This window comes from Podarcis vaucheri, assembly GCF_965113315.1.
Source record: "Podarcis vaucheri genome assembly, chromosome: 3".
Taxonomy (NCBI): Eukaryota; Metazoa; Chordata; class Lepidosauria; order Squamata; family Lacertidae; genus Podarcis; species Podarcis vaucheri.
The window spans coordinates 87,207,344-87,225,948 of NC_138761.1; the positions used below are offsets into that span (position 1 = coordinate 87,207,344).

The following is an 18,605-nucleotide window of genomic DNA, read 5'->3' on the forward strand; positions in this document are numbered from 1 at the left end:
CGAACCGCCGACCTTTCGATCGGCAAGCCCTAGGCGCTGAGGCTTTTACCCACAGCGCCACCCGCGCCCCTTACTGCTTATTAAACTTATTAAGCATGCTCTTGGAGAGTAGCTTGCAAATGCTTTGCTCCTCTGTAGTCTTTTTTTTTGGGGGGGGTCCTGCTAAACTGGGGTTCGGTTTAGCATGTCATCTGAACTGGGACTCCCTACAGCTCATGCTTAAGTAGGAGCAAGTTAGCCATGAGGCCCAGTTCCGATGACAAGCTGTGCTAACCTTTATTTACCTTCGTTTAGTGTCATACAGTAGTAAAAGGAACGAAGTGGCTGGGGAGCAAAGTAACTGTGAGCTCCTTTCAAAGAGCTCCCATATTTGTGTGGTCTTGCTAAGCCACAATCTGCCTTAATGGGTCTTGTGAACCAGGACTATGTGTAGAGAGAGACCTGCTTGGTTTGCACAGTGTATTAGCAGCAGTTTTATTATTTGCGTACTGCGTTTCCACTTGAAAATTATCTGTAACTTCCCATTACTGGATTTTATTTTTGACCACAGGGCTTTAAATTACCTACCATATTTTTGAACATTATAATTTATTTCAACTATGCTTCTGCAGCTGCTTTTGTTCCTATCTATGTGACTTGCCAAGTATCTGACTAGCCATCTAGACAGAATGCCAAATGTTTTTATAATCTTTTGAATTTGTCAGAAGTTTATCCGCACATGCACTTACAAACACGGTGCTACAATTGTACAAGTGTCTCTTGGATTTATTTATTTATTTATAAGATCAAAATGTGAGAAGCAGTTCGTTTAGGAACATTTAAAATTTATTTACAGTTTAATACAAAATAAACCTTGCCTTATAGACAATCTGTAGCTCACAGAAGTAAATAAATAGTAGGTAGCAAGTCTGGCATATTGCAAGCATGTGCTCTTGCTTGTGGTGTCAAGAAAGAAAGCTACAAAAACTGGACTGGAGCCCAAGGTAAATTCATGGAAGAAAAGCTTCTCCCTCTATGGTCCACCTCCTGAAAAATCATTCTGGAGGTTGGTGGGGCATCCTGAACAATGTAGGACAGAATAAAAAAATTCCTTCCAGGTATCTGAAGAAGTGTGCATGCACACGAAAGCTCATACCAAGAACTAACTTAGCTGGTCTTTAAGGTGCTACTGGAAGGAAGTTTTTTATTTTGACTATGGCAGACCAACACGGCTACCTATCTGTAAATGTAGGACAGAAGGCACTTGGGAATTTGGTGAATCCCAAAAGTGGTTTGTAAGATGATAGTTTTACAGGTTGTTAAAGACACCATTGATTTCTGAAGTTTTTCCAGGATTCTGTCATCTGGACAATGAAAAGGGGTGACCTTTGGTATCCCCCCCCCCCAGTTCTTGGGGGAACTCATGCTCCATGATTAGAAAGGCAAAGTGTTCAGAGGGCTCAACTGGTACAGAATTATCAGACGTTTAGATAGATTTTACTCGGTCCACTGGGAACCAAAGCAGGGCAACTTGCTGGAATCCGGACGGCTCATTTATTACAATAGTCTTGCATAGCAGAGTCTAGGCACTACAGTTGTCTAATGCTGGGACGTGGTGCCCTACAAAAGTTGTGGACTTCAACTCCCACCAACCCAGGGCTGATGGGAGCTGTAGTCCACAACATCTCATTGGCTACTCCTAGTTTAACGAAATCAGCTGTGCCTGCTGCTCTCAGAGACCCATAAGCCGCTACCTCCCTGCTGTTTACAGGGTTGTCAAGCTGGCTTCTGCCATGTGAACATGAGCATCTGATGTTACCAAAGTGTTAAGAAGAAAAGCACGTTCAAGAGTGGCTCCCATGCTATTATAATAATGTCAGAAGCAGGGGCTTACTTTAGTCCCCTAAAAGCCATGGGATTAAGAATACCCTTTGCCCTGGATTGCTGATTTAACTGTTAGTGGTCTAGACAGTGTAGAATGCTCTGGAAATGATTGTGCTTTCAGAATGAATGAGTGTGTGTGTGTGTGTGTGTGTGTGTGTTATGAAAGTGACTGAAGGGCTTATAGATGTATATCAATAAGCACTTAAGAGGTATAAGATGAGAAACAAAGTAAGAGAGCTTTTAGTACCAACTCTATTTTAAAAATGCTGTTTAGTGATGTATATTTTCCAAAATACATCATTTTCTCTATATCTTTCTATTCCTACACACATCCACTGTGTAATCATTTCCAGGAAACGGTTTTATTCTGTCTCTGAACTTTTCCAGTCCCCTTTTCTTTCCCCTAGTAAACATGACCCTTTGTTCAGTTGTCTAAATATAAATAAAGGAAACATCACTGCAGTTTGTACATTTGAAAAGATGAGTTTTATCAACTTCTTTCCATGGTGACATATCAAATATCCAAGCTTATGTGGAAAGGAAAGGATTTTATTTCATTTGAAACATACCAAGCAATATTATTTTTTATATATAGCTGGAGTCTTGTATTACTTTATATCTTTATGTTGGGGGGCAGAGCAGTGGCCAGCTCTATTTTGTTATCTGCCTCCGTGATATCAGCATGAAAGACATTGTTCCATTTATCTATGCACATAATAAGACTAAAGGCTAATGGCATAAGGAAAAGTCAGATGCTTCCCTTCTATTTAGCTCGCTGCTTTAAAATTACCTAAAGAAGGATTTTTTTTAGATATTTGAAGATTTCAAAATAGAGACCTCAAAAATATTTTAAATTAAAAAATGAGGGATTCAGGTCTAAACTGATTACACAGAAGTATCAACTTCACCATATACAGTGGTGCCCCGCAAGACGAATGCCTCGCAAGACGGAAAACACACTAGACGAAAGAGTTTTCCGTTTTGGAGGTGCTTCGCAAAACGAATCTCCTATGGGCTTGCTTCGCAAGACGAAAATGTCTTGCGAGTTCCTGCGGGTTTTTTTTCCTTCCCCCCCCTTTTCTAAGCCGCTAAGCCGCTTTTCAGCTGATCCGATAAGCCGCTAAAAGCCGTTAATAGCGCTAATCCGTCAATGGGCTTGCTTCGCAAGACGAAAAAACCGCTAGACGAAGAGAATCACAGAACGGATTCTTTTTGTCTTGCGAGGCACCACTGTACTGGCAGATCAGTCACTTAAAGCCCAAGCTCCTAGGGGCAAATCTACACTGGTTAGTTATAATATTAAAAATGTGTTATAAAAATGTGACACCAGAGAGTCGCTGAAGAGCAGGAAACCTGTCGTCAATGCAAAATTGCATTGAGAGCTATATTAGTTTTTTAAACAGTGTTTTTAGAACCAGTGTAGATCCAGCCCTGATCTCTGACTAATTATGAAACCATTATTATTATTCATTAAATGTCTCTACTGCCCTTCATCCAAGGATGACAGGGTGGTGGTTTACAATATAAAAATACATACCACAATAAGAAACAAAAGCAACAGCCCGTTTAAAAGGCCATAGAATATTTAATTAGCCAAAGGCCTGGGAAAAGAGGAATGTTTTTCCTGGCACTTTAAGATATGTAATGAAGGCTCCAGGGACACAGAAGCAAAGGACTGGTCTCTATTATTTGTTGTTGTTGTTTAGTCGTTTAATCTATTATTTTGTTTAGTTGTTTAATTTATACACAGAGCTTTTAGAGCTTACTGCTTGGTCCCTTGGTGGGCCTCATATTTTCTTGGGAAAAGTATCTAAACATTGTAATAGAGGAATCTGAATGGAAATCATGGTGGTCAGCTAGGCCTCATAAGTCTGTTTCATCATATGTGAGGGAATGTTCCCTCAAAGTTGTGCACAGATGGCATTGTCTACCTGTGCAGATGTCTCCTATCACGTCACAGTCAACACAGGATTGTTGGTGAGCTTCAAGGGACATTCTTCCATCTTTGGTGGGAATGCCCTCAGGTCTCATTATTCTTGTCTCAAATAGATCATGAAATACCTAAAACAATGAAATCAACTGTTCAGGTCTCCCCACAACTGTCATTACTGAACGTATTGACTGATAACATGAAGGCTAGTTGCTCAAAAAGAACTGTTGACATGGATGCTAGCTGTAGCTAGGATTTCAATATCTCAGCAATGCAAAACCTTGAAAAATCAACATTTGTCTTTATGGTATAAGAACTTATAGACTTTGGCCATTTGGGGAAAAAACACACAAAAATTGCATGTCACAAGAGGGCAGAGGACCCAGAATACTTTTGCGTCATCTGGTAGGATCTTATTTCTTATGCTTCAGACTTAGATGCCTGAGATTCACTATCCATGCCAGCTCAGGAAATTGATTTATATTGGTGTTACCACTTCTTCCTATTATTATTATTATTATTTGCTTGCTTTGCATATGGTATGATGTAATACTCTGCTACTGCACTTTTGGGCTGCTAGTTAACGGGCATTATATTACAAATTTAAAAATATGCTAAGATATTGTACAATGCACAGATTGTGATAAATCACCAATGGGTAAGGTAAAAGGCTAAAAAATAACATCAGCATTTTTAAAGCTCTTCATGCAAAACTCTGGACAAATTTCAGTGCTCTTGACAATAGAACTTAAAATATGGTATTACGGTGATCCAAGCAAAGCTAAGAGAAATTAACATATTGATGCCCCAATCCAGTAAGAGTGATCATTATACATAAGCAGGCTTAGAATAAAATAATCATATAGAGTTGGAAGAGACCATGGGGGTCATCTAGTCCTACCACCTGCAATGCAGGAAACTCAACTAAAGCATCCATGAGAGGTGAACATCCCACCTTGGCTTAAAAACCTCCAAAGGAGGAGAGTCCATAAACTCCTGAGGGAGTCAAAGCAAATTTCCTTTTTTCTTTTTTTTAAAAAAAGCACAGTTATGAGGTAAAGCATAGATAGGAGATAAATTATAAGGCTCATGGACACTTTATATAAACGTTGAAATATTTTTTAAAAAATCAACACAAAAGGTCAGGATCCAAGTAAGTGTGTGTGCGCGCTTGCTTGCTTGCTCTAATTTAATAATTAGGACCTGTTATTTTGACCACTACCCCCTTCCAGTAATTAGCAATGTTACTTTTTGAATGGCAGAACTCAGTCCAAGTTACAAAAGGATGGAAGAATACAGAACAGCACAGTCATTAGACACTCCACTTAAGTGGGGAAAGAATAAAGGTTTAATATTTTGGATTGCAAAAAATCTAGAATTACTCATTTTTTACACAGTCACTTTCCTCTCCCATTTAGTTGTTTGTTCCATTTGTTGATACCGTCACGGACTGCAGTGTTTCTCTCCCGGCCCCACCCCCCAGTACACAAGCATTTGCTGCAGAGGTGGTCCTCCTCTGCCTGTACAAGTAAACGCAGATGTTTATGCCAAAATAAATCTGTTAATCTGTAAAGTGTTTGTTGTTTTGCCCCGAAAGACTAAAGAGGCTACCCTTCTGCGATTCTGTCTCTATTGCCAACATCATCCATTTGATTTCCAAATGAAAACTTCTTTCCACTTTCCCCATGTATCGCAATCTTCTTTATATTTTTGTACGCTAATTCCAAATAAAGCAGCTCTGCTGTATGGAGACATCATTGGGCTTCCCATAAGGGGAGAACCTTTTGAGAGAAACTTAAAACTCCCCCAAAGACAAGAGCGAAGAACAAAAGTGGAGCTAACAATAGTAAATATGGCCAGACCTTCGTAATTTGTAGCTAACAACCACTGCAAGATCAATAACAATAATACGGATTTGCGTATTTCTCATATTTTCTTCCTCTGTACTTCAGTAAGCAGTGATCCAGCAGGACAGCAAGAATTGCACACAAGAATCACAACTCGCATAGCCTCTTCTAGGGAGTCAATTATCTCATGTCCAATTGGGTTTTCTGGATACTTTTAAATTTAATTAGAATAAACATCTTTCCATGGTGGTAGAAAGAAAAGGGCAGCATAGCATGAAAGCCTCCCCCCCCCAAAAAAAGAGAGAATATATTGCTTGTAATACTGTGCCATTTTGTCATAATTGTACAAACCTCTGTAAATAAGAATTTTGCTTGCTGGCAGAGACCTGCTATGCTAGCTTACTGGCAGGAGGGTCATTGCTGCTTATCAGGAGGAGAAAGGGGAAGCAGGGAGGTTGGTATGCTGCAGATGCTCTGGAAGGAGCACCAAAGTAGCTCTCGCTGGTGTGTTTGCACCATGCTGACCTCCCTGCTGCCTTGCTCCTCTCACTATGCAACAACAACCTGCCTATTGAGAAGCTAGCATAGCAGCTCTACCTTATCTTGGTGAGCCACTTCTGCCTAAATAGTATATTTAATAGTACCTCGGAAGTTGAACAGAATCTGTTCCAGAAGTCTGTTCGACTTCTGAAACATTCAAAAAACAAAGTGTGGCTTCTGATTGGCTGCAGGAAGGTCCTGCAGCCCATTGGAAGCTGTGGAAGCTCCGTCGGACGTTTGGTTTCCAAAAGAACATTCGAAAACCGGAACACTCACTTCCGGTTTCCAATTGTTTGGGAGCTGGAACGTTTGACTCCCAAGGAGTATGGGAGCCAAGGTACAATTGTATTTCTCTAGAGATATTTAGAATTCCTCCCCCTCCCACCCCGGTCCACCCCCAGTATACATCTAGATATACCTGATGCTAACTTTTTATTAGCAGGATGATATCAGAGGCTTATAATCTGTCATTAATATACCTTCTGGGTGCTATGGAGAAGAGGACTATGGTGACCATGTTTCAATAGGATTAAAGCTTCTATCTACAACAGTTTCTACAGATTTACTTTCCCCCAGCAGTTTGTTGTAGTTATGGGAAAGTCTACAGTTGGGGAATGCTGCCCTTCTTCGTAACTTCTAAACGGGCAGAATCCTAATCTTGGAACATGGTCACCTCCAAAGAGACCCCAATAATAATGTGTCTGTTTCTGGAGGATAGGAGCAGAGAGGGCCTCATAGACAAGTTCCTCTCCTAGCACAAAGACTTCAGAGTTTCAAAAACCATATACAGTGGTACCTCGGGTTACATACGCTTCAGGTTACAGACTCCGCTAACCCAGAAACAGTGCTTCAAGTTAAGAACTTTGCTTCAGGATGAGAACAGAAATTGTGCTCCGGTGGCACGGCAGCAGCAGGAGGCCCCATTAGCTAAAGTGGTGCTTCAAGTTAAGAACAGTTTCAGGTTAAGAACGGACCTCCGGAACGAATTAAGTACTTAACCCAAGGTACCACATTATATCTTACATCAGGGTTGGGTATCCTTTTTTTGCGCAAGGACCACGCTCACCCTCGGTCAACCTTCCAGGGCCCACATACCAGAGATGGGTTTGACCACTTCATGTGCATGTAGCCACACAGACACATAGCCTTCTCCCACCGATCTGTGATTCGGAAGAGGTGATGTGCATTCTCATCAGGGCTGAACAGAGAGGTTTAAACCTCTCTGACCAACAGAATACTATGTCTATTATTTTATTTTATTTTTTCCTGCCACCAAAATTGGTAGAGTCTTGGGGGGACAAGGTAAATTTGCTTGTGGGGAGGCACACCAGCCAACCAGGTTGTAGGTTTGCCACCTCTGAATAAATCTCAAATGAAATATGACTCACCAAACACCCTCCTAGGAAGTAAGAGTTCCACTTAACAGGATGGGCCTTACTTCAGAGAAAACTTGCATAATAGTGTGCTGCTATCATTTTTTAATTTCTTTTCCTGCTGCTATTATTTTTTAATTTCCCAAAGTACTGATAAAAGTACCCTAATTTACTATGGATATGTATAAAAATATATATAATTCACTTTCCAATCTCTGAATTATTATTACTATTTGGTTCGTAAAGTTCACTTACCAGAATGAAGAGGCAACTAGTGGCAAGCCAGGTATGTTCAGGGATAGTAGAAAACACTGATAAAATCAAGCAACCGAAGACAAGGAGAAAACTGAAAAACAAAAGAATGTAAAAATTAGCCAGGACCATTGGAGTGAAAATAAACTTTAAATATATGAAACAGTCAAGTTATCAGAATTACTGTATTTTTCCTTGTATAAGACTATATTTTTTCCTAAATTTTTGAAGTTTAAAATAAGGGGTTGTCTTATACACGGATAGTGCATAGTGCATTTTCTTAATTTTGAGTCCCCCAAAATAGTGGGTGTCTTATACACAGGGGCGTCTTATACATGGAAAAATACTGTAATTACATCTCCATTAGAGCAGGGTGCTGGCGCCAGCATGTGCAGCTTTAAATCCCCCAGGAGTGGACCTGTTCCCAGCCCTCCACACCAGACTGTCATTGGCCAATCTGGCAGGCTGGTGCACAGGTGAATGTCAAGCTGGAAATGTGAGCAGAAGCTTGCACTCTGGCCAGGGATAACCCCAGCACCCAGCTCTCGAGTGTCAGTAAGAACCATTTGCCAGACCTGTTCTCTCTGCTGTCCCCCCGAGTCCAAGAAAGGAAAAATGGACACCTGGAAAACTGACAATACAAAAAGGGGCAAAAAGACACAGATCGAATGCCCCTTTTCAACCTGACGGGCCGTTTCCTCTATCTATGCAGGCATAGTTGCCACAAAATACCCAGATAGGGGCTGGTACCTCTTCAATTATTTGAGGGTCATTCCGAGAATGCAAATCATGGCTGCGGATACAGCTGCCATGGGATATGGTGTTAGGTTCTCTAATAACCCTCACACTAGGTGGGATCCAAAGAACAAGGGTATGTGGCTGGAATTGGTGGGGCCCTACATCAGAAACAGGCCTGAGCCAGCAAAACCGGGAAAACCCATCCCTGGAAGCAATTATTTCCATAGGGTGTGCTGGGAATTCAATCAGGGTGCATGCCACAGGTGAGTTCTCGCTTGAGTGTAAGCGGTGCCTAGGGTTCTACGCCTACACATCGTGCAACAGGAGCCACACACCCTTTCATGGCTCCAGGGACTTTGGCCCTGGAGCCCCACAAAAAGATGTGGTTCCTACAGCCACGTAGCTAGTCTTTTCTATGAATATAACAACATGACCTTAGGAGCTGAGATCTCATGAAAGCAAGGAGCATTCACGTAAATAAGGGTCAGTAAGATGGGTGTTTCTAAACATCTTAAGAACAGATTAAATGTATTTTTTTATAATAACATACACCACCACCACAACAACAACACAATTGTGGCAACTGTGTCTTCTCCCTTTAACTGAGCTTTACAGGAAGGGCTGAACTCCCGAGAACATTAAACTGTTTGCAAATCAGGTACTTTGCTACTGCTACAATTCAACATTTATGAGTATTTTGCTTTCACTTTGTTAGCCTTTATTGTATGATTTCATGTGCTTTGCATTTTCCAGCTCATTAATATTGTCCTTGATCCAAAAAACTGTACTACTAGTTTGGTACACGCAAGGGAGCTTTCGATTTATATTTTCAAACAGCAGAGGCAACTCCCAGACATATTTCTATGTGGCAACTGCAGTTTTGAACAGTGGGGTATGCTGTTAAAGGGGGAAAGTATAAAACCCAACTTTGTATGTCTAAATCCTCTTTGGCTCTCAGCCATGAAGGGTGAGTATCAGAATTGAAATGGGAAATAGCATAAACAGCTACCAACAGAGATATAGGCACAAGAACCCAAACTGTACAACAAACATCTGTCTTTATTATCTACTCAGGTAACAATATTACAGGGCCAACTAACATCAATAAAAACATCAAGGGGTCATTCACCAGCTTATCTTCCGCTGTGAAGCATGCCACCATCTTCCAGCAATGGCACACTGCATTTTTACATAGGGCAAATAGAGGAATAAATGGGGTTTGCAGTTCCTAGGATGTCATTGCAGAACACTGTTTAACCTCCAAGGAAGCCATTTCTCAAGGTTTGTGGATCCTTAGAGAATAAGGGCCCTCAAGGAGATGAAAGGCCCTCATAGTCAGGATGGGGTGAGGCAAGCATTATGATGGGACGGGCAGAACCGAGTTAGCTGTGATGCAAATGGTCAGTTAGTTAAGTATTTCTATTTATTTACTTGATTTAGGGGTGGGCAGCTGCTCCTCCCCTGTACCCCCTGGCTACGCCCATGAATGCCCTTAGAAGAGTTTCAACAGAATTTGAGACTTAACACCACTGTCCAGTCTAAAGATGTTTGGATTATCATCCATGCTGTTATTTCAGGCATCTACTTTCTGGACAGCGTGCTAAAGTTATGACATACTTTGAACCAATGAAGGCCTTGATTGGATTTAAAACTGGAGTTAAAATATTTCTTTGAATAACTAGATACTTTCACTAAAGGGTAAAAAAGAAAAAGCGAAAGAACAAACAAAAGATTGGAGGACAATAGCCTATTAAGGCAACCTAATCCGTGTGTGTGCTGGTGTGTTTTAAATAGCTGACTGACCCAAATCCTGGCCAAATTTCCATGATGCTAGTGACTTAACTGCCTTTGGATACATGAGCCAAGAGTCTTTGTATATCTGGATACTGAAAACAAAACCAGTTCTTTTTCATGAATTGAACACAAATCCTATGTTAACAAGATCCAGATTATTATTATTATTATTTTAAAAGGTTGACTGCTAATAAGATTGAATAAAAAGAATCAAGAACCCACACTGCACTGACCGGGCTCAAGGCTTTCATTTGCTGACCTGGGGCTCATGTGAGAGGAATGGGATAAAAATTTAATAAAACATCAGCATCAGCATCATTATTATTATTATTATTATTATTATTATTATTATTATACTACTATTTGTCCCCCACCCATGTTAATTTGCAGACATGTCCAGCACTTTCAAGCTCCTTTTCTGAAACAGTTTTATTTCACTAGTTGAGCCAGCAGCCACCAAACCTTCTTAATTTTGGTATTTCCTTTTGGTAGACAGTTTAAAGCAGTAATTTGTAATAATGTCACATTTTATCATGCCATGTATAATTTTGGACTGGAACCATAAAAAACAAAACAAAAAAACTCTCAGTAATCCATTACAGCCAAATGCAATCACAATAACAGTTGGTTGGAAAATCTAGTGTAATTTTAAAATAAATGACTGGATATGAAGAAAAAGGGATGAACATCCGTAAATCATGAAAGCTCTTGTCATATTACTGAAAGGAGCATGGTGACATCTCATGTGCTGCTAACAGTAATATGAATTCTTTTTATTTCACTAAAATCGCTGTTTGACGTTAGCTTTGGCTGCTGTTTCCTGTTCAGCAGAACCTTGTTGAGAGCATGCACTGTGAAAGAGAAAATATGAAAAGGACACAGGAAACAGGGTGGAAAAAAGCACTTTCCACTGTTAATAAAATGGTGTTCTCAGAAGTTACAAATTATTGCTGCCCATAGTTAAAGCTATTTTCCAGTCAATCATTTTTAAGTCTTGTGCAGAACAAAAGGGGATGTGTTTCTTCTGATATCCCAGGGATGGATTCTACAAGATGCTTTTATTGGACATGAAGAAAGTTGGAGAGTCCTTCCTAACCCAAACTCTTCTCTAGGGCCCAATGATCCTGTAGCATTCCTTTATAAACAGATTCTGAACTATGGCCTCATTTTATGAACTTTCATTTCTGAAATATAATGTAATGTATTACATTATTGCATTGTAGGGACTGGTTTAGCTGTGATCTCTGCACTGCAGGGGCAAGCCTAGATTACTCTTCCAACTCTTTATGAGGATATGGTTTGGGTCAAACCATACTTTCCTGCATTTCAGTTAATTCATCATAATATGGAATTGAATATTGATGCTGTAAGTGCTTTGTCCAGACCCTGGACATACAGTGGTACCTCGGGTTAAGAACTTAATTCATTCTGGAGGTCCGTTCTTAACCTGAAACTCTTCTTAACCTGAGGTACCACTTTAGCTAATGGGGCCTCCCGCTGCCGCTGCGCGGTTTCTGTTCTCATCCTAAAGCAAAGTTCTTAACCCGAGGTACTATTTCTGGGTTAGTGGAGTCTGTAACCTGAAGCGTCTGTAACCTGAGGTACCACTGCAATGGGCTTTTATGACCCCTCCTTTAGATAGCCATGTGTCAAGCGCACCACCTTTCCCCTGCCATTGAGGGGACTAGAGCTGTGCAACATCAGCATGCACATACACACACACACACACACACCCTGCAGTGTGTGCACAGCTCACACTGTGTGCGCACAGTCCATTCACCCCCAAAATCTGCTTCAGAAGGGTCCCTCCAGATCACATTTGGGGAGCACATGGAAGGCTGCAGGAGGGAAAAAAAGTCAGGCGCCATTGGATATCAGCCATCATACTGTTACATTATGTCCCAAATGTATTTTTGGTGTTTTGTTACCTATTATGTATTCCAGTGATTTATGTTGAGATATAATAAATACTGGATTAACATATTAAATAATATTAATATATTTTTAAAAATAGATATTGCAATTATCCCTGCCAAATGCATTTCTTTTATAATGCAGTATGCTTATGAAGAGAAGCAGTATCAGTGTTTTCTTTTTTAATGATAAAGATTCTAAACAAAAAACGAATTACAATATGAAAGGAGAGTTACAGGGTCTATTAAAAGTATGTACAATGGTACAGCACAGAGCAGGTCAACACAGACAACTGTTTTGAAAGTATCCGGCATGTAAGCCAGTGTTTTGTAAGTATAGCTTTTTAGGAATGAATACTGGAAAAATAAGTATATTACAAGCTGAAGCATTAATATTCATGTTTTGACACTGTGTTTGACAATTATAGTGGAGATTAATGTTTGGATTTAGAAACAGGGTGGAGATGTTTGCCCTTGTCCTATTCTTCCTCATTTTAAAGTTCTAGGAAAACAATAGATAAGCAGGTTTAAACTCTATAAAAGGAAAGAAATGCAACTACCAAAGCAAGCTGCCCAGACAAGGAAGGGTTTTCGAAGACCATCATTCAGAACATCAAAAACCCAAGACATAAAGCATTGGGTGAATTAATGGCGTTTGCAGTACTGAACCTCAGCTATACACAAGGCTGTCCATGTTTGGGGTCCCTTGTGGTAGAAACTTGAACTTACTCTTTTATTTATTTAGTTTAGTGAGCCACCCAGCCCACAAATTCACTTTTTGTTTTTAAATGTTTTGCTGATTTTACCTTAGGTATACTTCTTTGTTTTTTTAAAGTCTGGTGGATTTTAGCTGTGTTTTATTATGCTTACAAAAGTCTTCTGATTAAGTAGTCCGTAAATCTTTCTAAACAATAAACAAACAACACCCGTCTCAATAGGAGGATTAAAATATACTTAATTTTCTCTGGAATGTGTCCATTATGGAAAAATGGGTGGAATCCAGACTGAATGTGAAGCATTGTGGTTCTGCTTATTTTACAAAAATGTACCTGCTGCCAGTGAGGCATGCTGTATGGAATACAATACTGTATCTCTTCGTTTATAATGCTATTCCAGGTTAAATGTCGCTGAGAGGCAAACTAAAAAGCGGTAGGATCTTAAGTCACACTGGAAGTGGCTGCTGATTGCAAGATAATGCTAAGCAGGATGGGGGGCTCCTCCGAATTGAAGCAAGGTCTCTCCTAAGTGTCCTGAAGTGGGGACATCTAACTCTCTTCTCTTTAAAAAATGCTGGAAGCAGAATGTCTGCAAAACTTAAAACACTTCTTCCCAAGCTTGCCACATAAAGGAAATACAGCGGTACTTCGGGTTATATACAGTTCAGGTTACATACGCTTCAGGTTACAGACAGAAATAGTACTTCAGGTTAAGAACTTTGCTTCAGGATGAGAACAGAAATTGTGCTCCGGTGGCGCGGCAGCAGCGGGAGGCCCCATTAGCTAAAGTGGTGCTTCAGGTTAAGAACAGTTTCAGGTTAAGAACAGACCTCAGGAACGAATTAAGTACGTAACCAGAGGTACCACTGTACCGTATAGGGTGGGAGAGAGACCAATCTTTTGATAGATCCTCCTTCTAACCATAGGCAAACATTTTACCAGGGCTTTCCAATCCCAGTGCTTTGAGGAAAGAATACTGTAGTTATGTAAAGTGGTACCTCGGGTTAAGTACTTAATTCGTTCTGGAGGTCTGTTCTTAACCTGAAGCTGTTCTTAACCTGAAGCACCACTTTAGCTAATGGGGCCTCCCGCTGCTGCCACACCACCAGAGCATGATTTCTGTTCTCATCCTGAAGCCCTATTTGTGGGTTAGCGGAGTCTGTAACCTGAAGCGTATGTAACCTGAAGCGTATGTAACCTGAGGTACCACTGTATTGCTTTGTTGCTAGTTCTGCTAGTGATGGTTGCTTGGGAAATGCTTGACATTCATATCCTTTCAACCTTTCTGCCACATGCCCACATGTACACTCCTGTCAAATTAGCTTTGCAATTTGTTTCACAAGTCTGAATCTGTTTTTTCATTCATCATATCTCCTTGGTACCGGGATCTGCCTTTTTGAAATTTTACAGGCTACTTTCCTAGGAGCACCACGGGGGGGGGGGGGAAATCCACATCAGGATCTTTAGCCATAAACACACAGTTATCAAGTGGCTTAATTGTTATGGATTGCTTTTGCTTTCTTTAACCAACCCAGACTAAATTTGATCCATAATTTGGCAACAGATTTAGGGGAAGCAAGCAAGAAATGTAATAAGCATATATCTCTGTCGAGAAAATGTATCACAAAGAAGACATGAAATGACTGCTGTCTTTGATGAAGAATTGCAGCATTTTTTCATTTAAAATATTTATACCCCATCTTCCCTTATAAAATTCAAGGTGGCTCACATGAAGAATAAAATAAAATGCAGCAAACTCATATCATTATCTAAGACTGCAACCAAGATTTGGTTGCAAGCTCCGTTCAGTGCTGTGGGACACAGGAAGCTGCCTTATACTGAACTGATCTAACACAATATTGTTTATATCAGGCATGGGATACCTTTGGCCTGCAGGTCAAATTAGGCCCAACAGGGACAGTGTTGAGTTGTGGGTGAACATATCAGACGACACAGCGATTCTTCAAACAGCTCTTGTTTATTTACAGGCCAGGACAGAACTGAACTGAAGGTTTCAGTCAGCCTGCTTATATAGAGCTCCAGTACAATGTAACTGTAACAATTTTCTAAAACTATCCAATCACTGAACGTCACTTTCGATCCCTTATTTGCATAACTATCTACAGTATCCCCCTGCTGGCCCAGGGTGAGAACTTCAGTACATAACAGACAGTGCTTTCCTATACCAACATTGTGGAATCCAATGTACCCAAGGATATCCCATGCCCTTTTAAAATATGGGGTGGTTGTTGTTGTTTTTTTTGGGGGGAGGTTCTTGGGTTGTTGTTTTTGTGGTTTTATATTTTGATTTTATTCTGTGAAAAATCCTGAGGTCTCCGGGTATAAGATGGTATATAAATTCAACAAACAAACACAATTTTAAGGCAATTTCCCATTGTTTAGGCCAGTGGTTGCCAAACTACCCCCCGCAATGAACTGCTTGAAAATTGCTGAGGGTCTGTTGGGAATTATGCATAATAGCTGGGAAATGTGTACAAGTCACTGTTCGTGGAAGGAAAATGTGCACATTCACATCCTAGTGAATGCAAACAATGGCTGGTTATTATGTGCATTAACTGCTCTACTTACCCCCATCTTCCCTCCGTTCCCATTGAACGGAGCTTGCAACCAAGCCTTTAACATACATACTGTGTTCTGTTCTCCTTTAAACAGTGGAATGGAATTCTTTCTTTTTTAAAAAATGAAAAGCCAAAATCTTACTCAGTCTCTTACCACTTTCCCAATACCTTTGGTACACACACGCCAATGAAAATTCAGCTCTATCAGAAAATACATTATTCAATTCATACTTAGCATGCTGGCAAGCTTTGATGCAGATCTTGAGAAGGGGATCCTGCAATCTGACTTAAAAGAGGCTTCGCTGTTTTCTCTAAATTGTCTTCTTGCAAAATTCTAGTTAATTTCTTAGGGGAAGCATATACTACAATCCTACCTTGAATATGGGCTTCTCATGCTTCCTATTCAAGAGCGTATGCAGAAGTTGTACCCTATTTTAAAAATATTCCTGAATTTCAGCCCCCATTTGTCTCTAAAGATAAACTGAAACATTTAAACGCCAAAATCCAGACGTTTTTGTCACATCAGTTAACTGGAGCATAATTTCAAATAGAAATTGTATTGAAATAGTGAAGTAAGGGGGGAAAGACAAAAAAATTGTGTTAAATTTGATCACCAAACGTTTTATAATGTCATGTCAAGAAGTAAGATCCACTAGCGTATGAAATTGCTTAAGCTAGTGGCCTCTGTCATGATCGCTGCATTGAATACACAGAGGCAGTTCTGTTTGTTTATTGAATCCTGCATGTAATTCATCCTATAAATTTTTAAACGGAAAAGGAAATATTTATGTCAAGGTTATCTTGGCTAATTTATCTCTAGAGATAAGCTGTTCTTGTTTCAGTGCCCCTTGAATGTACTCTGGCTATCTTTAATGCAAAGATATGGACTTTTAGATAAATGGACAACTGTAAATGTGTATGATAAACCAAGATAAATGCTCTCATCGGTGGTTTAAAAGCATTTATCAAGAGCAAAACTACTGTGTCACTTTGAATGTGATTATATAGCTGTGCAGTGTTAATATTAACTGCTTTTAAAGGAACAGAAACAACAACTTCTGTATTTTAAAATTAAAACTGCTGAAGACTGTAGAAGAAAGCAGCCAAGTAAACACTTTTATTTGAAAAATATATTTATGGGTATGTGACTGCAGCTTAATAGATTATCCCCAGGAACATCTTTGAGGTTCTGATTTCAATAAGAATATAATGCACAATGGGAATACCTGTGTTACATTGATGTTTAATACCCACAGGGGTCACATGATGTGCAAGGATCACACACGAGTGCTACATACAACTTTAATGCCAGTGCAGATGTCTGGGAAAACAGATTCTGATACATCCATGCATCATGTATTTTACCTATTTTACCAATGTTTTTAATAGGAACTACCCTGGGGGACGCGGGTGGACGCGGGTGGGTTAAACCACAGAGCCTAGGACTTGCCGATCAGAAGGTTGGCGGTTCGAATCCCTGCGACAGGATGAGCTCCCATTGCTCGGTCCCTGCTCCTGCCAACCTAGCAGTTCAAAAGCATGTCAAAGTGCAACTAGATAAATAGATACCGCTCTGGTGGGAAGGTAAACGGCATTTCCGTGTGCTGCTCTGGTTTGCCAGAGTCATGCTGGCCACATGACCCGGAAGCTGTATGCCGGCTCCCTCGGCCAATAAAGTGAGATGAGCGCCGCAACCCCAGTGTCGGTCACGACTGGACCTAATGGTCAGAGGTCTCTTTACCTTTACCCTGGGTTCAACTGCCCTGAATGTCACAGCCAACTTTAATTCAATGCCGAAGAGGTAGATGCATGTCCTAAAAAACTCCATGGTACTGCCTCATCATCACAAGTCCATGGTTTTCAAACTTTCTAGCTTCTTGGAAACCATTTTCATCTCCCAAAGGCCCCCTGCATATCTGCCATCCGCAAAGCTGTAGATCATGCCAGGTCATAGTTGATATAGAAGTTCTATACTTAGATCAGCAGGGGTTCTCTGGGTATACCGTGATTGCTCCACATCAGAGTACATGACCTAGAACTCCATGTAGAAGTATATGTTTTGGTCTGTCTCTCTCACACTCAATGTAGGAGCAGATGCTTCCGGTCATGCAAGTCACTTTAGAGATCATCGGCATTCCTCATTTCCCTGTTAAACCACAAACGCTAGCCTCCCTTACTGGACATTTGCTTAACTGCAAGAGGGCAGAGCTTCAACGAGTCTCTAACAGTTATCTGATCTGGAAAGACTGGGCATACTTGGAGTCTGGAACAGCCCCACAGGGGTAGGTTCCACACCTGATCTAGGTGAATTCATCAGAATGCCAAAAAAAATGCAAGGATGAAAGCAGTGGACGGTGGCAGAGAAGGGGAAGGTGGCCAAAAAGCTAGTGTGATGCAAATACTCCTGGTGCTCCACCTGGTTGGTTTCCACTGTGCTGTCCACTCCTTGCACCTTCTGGTAAGCAACAGTGCCTCAACTGTTGGGAAGCTAGAGTGGCAACTTCGCAAAATCCGGCGAGTCACTTCTGCTCAAAATGCTGGTAAGATCATAAGGGAGGTGTTGCTTGAAGGCCCAGACTATTTGAGAAGGTCAAAATTGCCATCCTGGAATTCAGAATATACTGGTAACAGAATGTTTCCAGATAGCTGTCATGCATTCTGGTCCACTCACACCTGCCACTAGATGGGAGGCTGCATTCTACATGAGTTGAAGTTTCCAAGCAGTGTTCAAGTTAGCCCAAATTAAAGTGAATAACAGTTGTTTAAACCAAGAGTCACTGGAGTGAGCATCAGTGATAGCAACTAGGTTCCTAGCTGCCGCTAATACATATTTCCTTTACATTATTTTTTTTTGCACTGAACTCCACCTTCCATCACAACTGCCATAAGCAGCAAGAATACAGATGTAGCAAAGTCCTGCAAGGGGGGGGGGTAGCATTAGGGTTACACCCTTAGCATGTGTGAACACTTTTTATTATGTTTATAATATGTAATTAAAAAAACAACATTTTACTTCTCTTCCACCTTGAGAGCTGTGTGATATATGGCAACTCGTAAATA

At 40.6% G+C, this 18,605-nt stretch overlaps 1 protein-coding gene across 4 annotated transcripts in view; it reads right to left on the minus strand.

Annotated features, from left to right (window-relative positions):
- The window catches only part of KCNQ5 (potassium voltage-gated channel subfamily Q member 5), a 264,075-nt gene that overhangs the window by 75,573 nt on the left and 169,897 nt on the right, over window positions 1-18,605 (minus strand). For all 4 annotated transcript variants that reach the window (XM_082218295.1, XM_082218291.1, XM_082218292.1 and 1 more), the window contains exon 2: window positions 7,809-7,899. In XM_082218295.1, the coding sequence (XP_082074421.1) occupies window positions 7,809-7,899 (91 nt within the window). The remainder of the gene's footprint in view (window positions 1-7,808; window positions 7,900-18,605) is intronic.